The 6734-nt window shown below is 43.9% G+C and overlaps 1 protein-coding gene across 1 annotated transcript in view; it reads right to left on the reverse strand.

Annotated features, from left to right (window-relative positions):
- LOC142488287 (uncharacterized) overlaps window positions 1-3465 on the reverse strand; it is a 119741-nt gene extending 116276 nt beyond the window's left edge. The window contains exons 1-3 of the mRNA XM_075588659.1: window positions 3040-3465; window positions 1564-1641; window positions 390-1198 (exon numbers count right to left, since the gene is read on the reverse strand). Coding sequence (XP_075444774.1) covers window positions 390-1198; window positions 1564-1641; window positions 3040-3316 — 1164 coding nt within the window. The 5' untranslated portion in view covers window positions 3317-3465. The remainder of the gene's footprint in view (window positions 1-389; window positions 1199-1563; window positions 1642-3039) is intronic.
- Window positions 3466-6734: the final 3269 nt, after the last annotated feature.

The raw sequence follows: 6734 nt of genomic DNA on the forward strand, positions 1-6734 counted from the left end.
TATACCCGGGTATACCCGAATTCGTGGGACTAGCCAAGCTCGAATAAAGTGTGTCGCCATTGTAACATTTATTTTTTTTGTTCCTTTTGCGAGCGAGTAACAGGCCTGCTTGTTGTCTCTTGAATTTTCCTTTTTCTTTTGCCACCAACTTTAGGCACAACAGAGCCACTTTGAGTGGCCTCTGGCACTTCACGGGCAGGGCTTGTGGCCAGTGACTGTTCACCTACGGGGCTTGTGGCCAGTGACTCACCTACAGGGCTTGTGGCCAGTGACTCACCTACAGGGCTTTTGGGCAGTGATTCACCTACAGGGCTTTTGGGCAGCGATTCACCTACAGGGCTTTTGGGCAGCGATTCACCTACAGGGCTTTTGGGCAGCGATTCACCTACAGGGCTTTTGGGCAGCGATTCACCTACAGGGCTTTTGGGCAGCGATTCACCTACAGGGCTTTTGGGCAGCGATTCACCTACAGGGCTTTTGGCCAGTGACTCACCTACAGGGCTTTTGGGTAGTGACTGTTCACGGACAGGGCTTGTGCCCACTGACACATGTGAGCAAGTTGGTAGACACTGCACAAGTGATGGTTGGTCTGTTTCATGTGTGTCTTGTTTTGTTTTTGTCGCCTCCTTTGTAGGTGTCTGCTGCTGAATTTGTACAGATGGCAGCGGTAGGATGTCATCAGGAACCTGCACAGCAATGTCTGCTACTTGACCGGTAACATTTGGGCCTGGTGAATGAATATCAGATGAATGTGGTGAAAACTGACCTGCATGAACAGATCCTGGCTGGGAGGTGTTGAATTGTGGTACATTAGTCATTCTCCAGTAATTAGCTTGTGTTTGCTGAACAACTAATGCTTCGAATGAGGTGTTGATTTTTTGCAACTGTTTAGGCACTTCAATGAAGACTCTATGGAGATGTGCCAATTGTGAAACTGTTTCTTCCTGCAGTGCAATCATCCTTTCCAGCACTGTCATCAGGTCAGAATGGCGACGATTTTCTGCTTCCACAATTTTTCCCTCAGAAGCTACAATTGCATCATATGTGGTATTTGCTGGACGTTTTGGCGGTAAAACAGTTTCAATTGGAACCTCTTCATGGTCACTTGCTTGTATTTGTGTGTCTATGGCGGCGGCGGCGGCATCATCATCATCATCATCATCATCATCATCATCATCAAAATCCTCTTCATCATGTTCTACAAATAAATGTACACATTATTAAATGGCATGTTAATCTCTGCTGTGTTACTATGTAATTGTACTGTGTCATAAGTAACAACTAACATGTTTCCATACGTTTTATAACCTCACATTAAAAACTACCTTGACTTAAGAATAATGTTTGGACTCAGTATGAAATATGAGTGAATGAAAACTTGCTGTAAACTCACAACTCCTACATGATAGTTAACATCACTAACACAATACAAGTTGCCTTACACTTCATTTTCACTGACACTAAGTAATCCTATTTAAAGAAGATGTGCAAAACAAATAATGAACATGACAACATAACATATAGAAGAGCACATATTATATGGCCACCAACTGATACACTCACCTTCTAGGTGTGTTGAGCTGGCTGACCCAGGTGAAGACACTTGTTCAGTCTCAGGTGACACATGTCCTTCAGGGGCAACTATATATAACAATAACATAAGTTTTACATTTACATGTGTAAATATTGAACAAACAGTTATTGTATGTTCTGTATTTATGAGTACCTAACAGCATCATTTCCTTAACCCAAAATGTGTGTGTGAAAGTGAACATAAATAGTTGTAATAACAATGTACATGCCTGTGTACTTAGAACTTTTGAGTTCCCTAACATAAAACATACTATGTTCCTGCAGTAATGCGTGAGGATAAATAGATAAAATTTGTACATAAAAATCATATGTTGTGTAGTGATATCAGTATCATAATGTACATAACTATCATGAGATGACCATTCACAATGGTTATCATGAAGGTGGTCATATTGCAAAAAGTGTTGTTTTTGGTAGAGGATATGTGTGGTACATTAATATAAGATGTGGCACACATGAATGTGGCTGTGACTAAACAAGACAACACATGCAGTGTGTGATAATGTGTCGTTGATAGTAGTAGTTCAACTATAGATATGAGTGAACTAATGTGTGACGTACGGTTTGATAAGTAATGAGTTGTTGGGGCATTTAGTAGCTAAAGTGTAGCTTTCAAATGAGTGTGATTAACTTCAGTTGTGCTAGTCAGGTTGTAAGAACGGTATTCCCTTCCCCAAAAAGCCTAATCAGCCACACCTTTCAATTACTTGAAACAGGTGAAAATGGTGTGAACTAAGTTGACCCTAAAATGAGGCTGTAATTAGTGTGTGTGCTGAACCCCACCCCCTCTGTTGAAGTGTATGCTGTGATGAGATATTAATTGCAGCTGCTTTAACACAATGGTAGATGAGCTAAATAGTCGTGTGCAGTTTTTAAGTTATGAAAACAATGACATAAAATATGATACGTGTGCCTCATTATGCTGTCTGTATATGACTTAAAGCAAAAATGGACCTTTTCATAAACAACTATAGATGTGTTAGTGCAAGTGATGTTTGTAGGCCGTTGCATGCAATATATTTGATGCATGCTTAAAATAGGCAGTAATGTCATGTTTGTCGGAGTAAAATAAATAAAATACACAATAATATTATACATATTTCTGTTCTGTACCTGTAGCTAGTAATAATTTCTCATTAACATGTGTTACACATGTGTACTACCCTGTTGTTCCCCATCTTCGCCCACCATCAATTGCTTCCACTGCAGCAATGCATTTTGGGAATTCACATGTAAATGAGCACGCAATGGCACGTGCTATATTAGTTACTGCTTTTAGTAGGACTACAACATATATGTCTATTTTGAGATATATATATATACAGAATCAGACATATACATATATAGATGCAGGTATGCTTATATTGTGAAGACAGTATAAAAAGCAGTGTAACTATGCAAAATAACTGTAAGCAACGACACGCCTAGTACAGTAATATTTCTCACCTGGTGGAAATTGTGAGGGGTAAATTCCTATATCACGGTCACCAGGTAAGCCTTCCACGACGACGGGAAGTAATTTTGCCCGAAGCAGCTCCTCCAATGGACTTAATATGAGACGTTGTGGTGTCGGCCCACCTCCAGTGCCAGTAGCATGCACGCGTTGGTGTTGTATTTTCTTTTTCAATTTGGACCTAATATCATCAAATCTCTTGTGACAATTCCGCTTGTCCCTCACATGATTCCCACACGCATTGACACCAATGACTATTGTGTCCCACATTTCTTTTCTGCTTGCTGAACTTGTCCGCCCTTGAAAAACATATAAAATATATGAGGTAAATGATTAATAATAGAAGCACCAGTTTCCTACACTGCTAGCTGTTCCAAGAGATAGCAAACATGCTGTTTTAGGTGTAATATGTGAAGCACATGAGCATTCACTACTAAACCTATACATGTAAGCAAGGTTGCATTCATATTGTATGCAGTTATGGCAAATTGACCGCCTGTGTTTAGTTGTCCTTGTAACGCATGATAAAAAGCTGTGTTTCCAGACTAATTAACATAGAAAGATATTCTGAACCCATATTTGCATATGAACAAAACTCAGATGACCTAGGATCACATGTATTTGAATAATAAATGTAAAGGTACACTTACCTAGTAAATGTCCATATATACTGTCATAGTGCTCCAGAATGCCAGTGACAAGAGCTGTATTTTCCTGGTCATTGAAGCGAGGATTACGTGGCTTCTCCACACGTTTCTTCCGAGCAGGTTTAGGGTCAGAGCTTGGCTGGTGCTGACTGGACTCTCCTTCTTCCAATGGAAGAGCCTCCAAAAGCTGCCCACCAGCAAGCACGCCACCACCATCCACCCCATCAGCAACTGCGCCACCAGCAGCACTCACAGCACCAGCACTCCCACTCCTAGCACCAGCACTCCCACTCCTAGCACCAGCACTCCCACTCCTAGCAACAGCACTCCCACTCCCAGCAACAGCACTCCCACTCCCAGCAACAGCACTCCCACTCCCAGCAACAACACTCCCACTCACAGCAACAGCACTCCCACTCACAGCAACAGCACTCACAGCAACAGCACTCCCACTCACAGCAACAGCACTCCCAGCAACAGCACTCCCACTCCCAGCAACAGCACTCCCACTCCCAGCAACAGCACTCCCACTCCCAGCACCAGCACTCCCACTCCCAGCAACACCACTCGGTGCACCAGCAACATCACTCCCCTGAACAGTACGTTCACTCCGACGCGTACTCGCACGAGTAGCACTCCCACTCCCACCAGCATCACTCTTCCCACGCTTTGCGGGCATACTTCCAGCACTCACAAAAAACAGACAACTAATGTACAGCCAATCACACGAAACACTTCCACATATAAAACAAGACAAAGATGTAAACAAAACAACAATGGACAAAGCTCACCCAATACACAACAAGTCTCTCCGTCAATATGCAAATGTTCAATCAGCCAGCTCTGTGCGTCTCTCTCTCTCTCATTCCCAACAACACAGAGAATGATTAGCAGTACACGTTGCCTTTAAATATGGCGCGCAATCCAATACATGCTTGTTTCGCCTGATTCAGCAAGATTTGTGATTGGGCAACCTATCAGCACCCCGCCACGCACGCCGATACACCTGTGTGTGATCGGATAATCATCGTGAGAGTGGGCGGATTTGTTTTCGGGTTCATTTTGAATGTATTCGGCACTTACTGCATACGGAGAGGAAAAATCGCCATTAACATGACTAATCGGTAAACTTGCCGATTTCACTTAATCGACGCTTACTGCATGAGGCCCATAGGCTTTTATAGGCCTACTGCACCGACACACTTTATTCGAGCAAATACCCAGTATGTACCTGGCAGATACCTGGAATGCGCCGCTCCTCACCTCTGACAAGCCCCGTTGCGTTTGCCTTCCCAGCCTGGGTTCATGCCTGGCTGATGGGCGGCTGATCTGTTAAATGATAATGATTAGGATTTAATAGGCTGCAATGCTTCGCGTGTCTACCAGATGGCATAAATTCATGAATTGTAATGCAGTATATATATATATACTGTGCAGTATTGCAGCCAGCGGGAATAAAATGCTTCAATCCCTGCATGGAAAATACCTCAATGCACTCGGGCAGAAAACAGTCACAAACCTCAATACACCCGGGTATACCCGAATTCGTGGGACTAGCCGAGCTCGAATAAAGTGTGTCGCCAGTGTATGACGTCACATTTTCATCATATGGTTCCCAAGGCCCTGATTGGGCCGTGAAAACCATGTGATTTGGGGGAAAAATTTTAATTTTGATGACGTCATTTAAAGGCAATGACGCCAGCCAATCAGAATGGCTGTGCTTCAATTGCCTTTAAGATGACGTCATGAAAAGAAAGATGGCCGGCCTCACATGGTACGGTAGCCAATCAGAGTGTGGGAACTACATCCCTACTCTGATTGGCTCTAGTATACCATGTATCACACGATCCAGGGGGAGCATAGGGGAAAAAGACATAAAAAAACACTCTAAGTGTAGTGGTATAAACAGTGCTGGGAATAATCCTATCAGTCTTGGCTCCTGTGTTATTCCTACTCACAGAAAAATAGAAGTTTTCAGGCAACAGAGATCAATATGCAGATGAAGAGATACCACTGGCCTCCGCTACTCAGGGGATGTACCTCAGCGAGAGAGGGAGAAGAACACACATAGCACAGATCTGGCAACAATTTCCTTTCAATTGGAGAGTAAATATGCAATCACGGGTTCCCACATAGTTTGCATATTTACTCTCCAATTGAAAGATTAGGCTTTTTATTGTAATTGTTTAATTGTGTAATAGATGCAGTTTAGGTATATATACCAGACATGGGATAGGGATAGGTACACTCCTGAGGAAGCCGAACCAATCAACAGGCAAAACGCATAGAGTTGTACCACCCACAAACGTGACGCAGTTGTGGAAGAAGGCGCCCCTGTACTCCTCGCTGACATCTGCTGTCCGCTGTAACGCCGCGACCGGAAGTGACGACATCGCTCCGCGACCAGAAGAAGAGCGGTGTTGCTCGCAAATGACGGTGGTGATCTGATCGGAGCTCCAGAGGGAGATGGTGTGGTGAGAGACGGTGTGAGCTTTCGTCCAGGCCGCGTCACTTAGCTTTTACAAGCTGAAATGCTGTTTTAATTCTGATACACTGTGAGTGTGCATTTTATAAGTTTATTGATAAAAGGAAATTGTTGCCGAAGTGGGTATTAGCCCCAACGGTGGTTTGTTTAGGGCTTGCGGGTGGGTAGCGGGAGGGCTTAACCCCTTCATGACCATTAGCTGCTAAGGTCATGAAGGGGTTAAGTGCACCCGCAACCGCCCAGTAAGCCCTAAATAACCTCCAAGGGCAAAATACCCCCTTCACCCACCCCCGCTACCCACAATAAACCTGGCACAGCTGGTTAACCCCTTCATTGCCTTAGCGGTTAGCCTCTAAGGTAATGAAGTGGCCTTTAAATGCATTTTTCCTGCCTCGGTTGCATGCCGGGGGGCTCCGGTGCTAGTATTAATAGGTATCAGCTCCGGAGACTCCCGGCATCAATCCCAGCCAGGAAAAAGGCCTGATTTTTTCTAAGTGTCGACCTTGCCGATGCTTCTCCTCCACCAACTTGCCAACTTTAGCTGGCGGGACGAATT

Source organism: Ascaphus truei, chromosome 2 (genome assembly GCF_040206685.1).
Source record: "Ascaphus truei isolate aAscTru1 chromosome 2, aAscTru1.hap1, whole genome shotgun sequence".
Taxonomy (NCBI): Eukaryota; Metazoa; Chordata; class Amphibia; order Anura; family Ascaphidae; genus Ascaphus; species Ascaphus truei.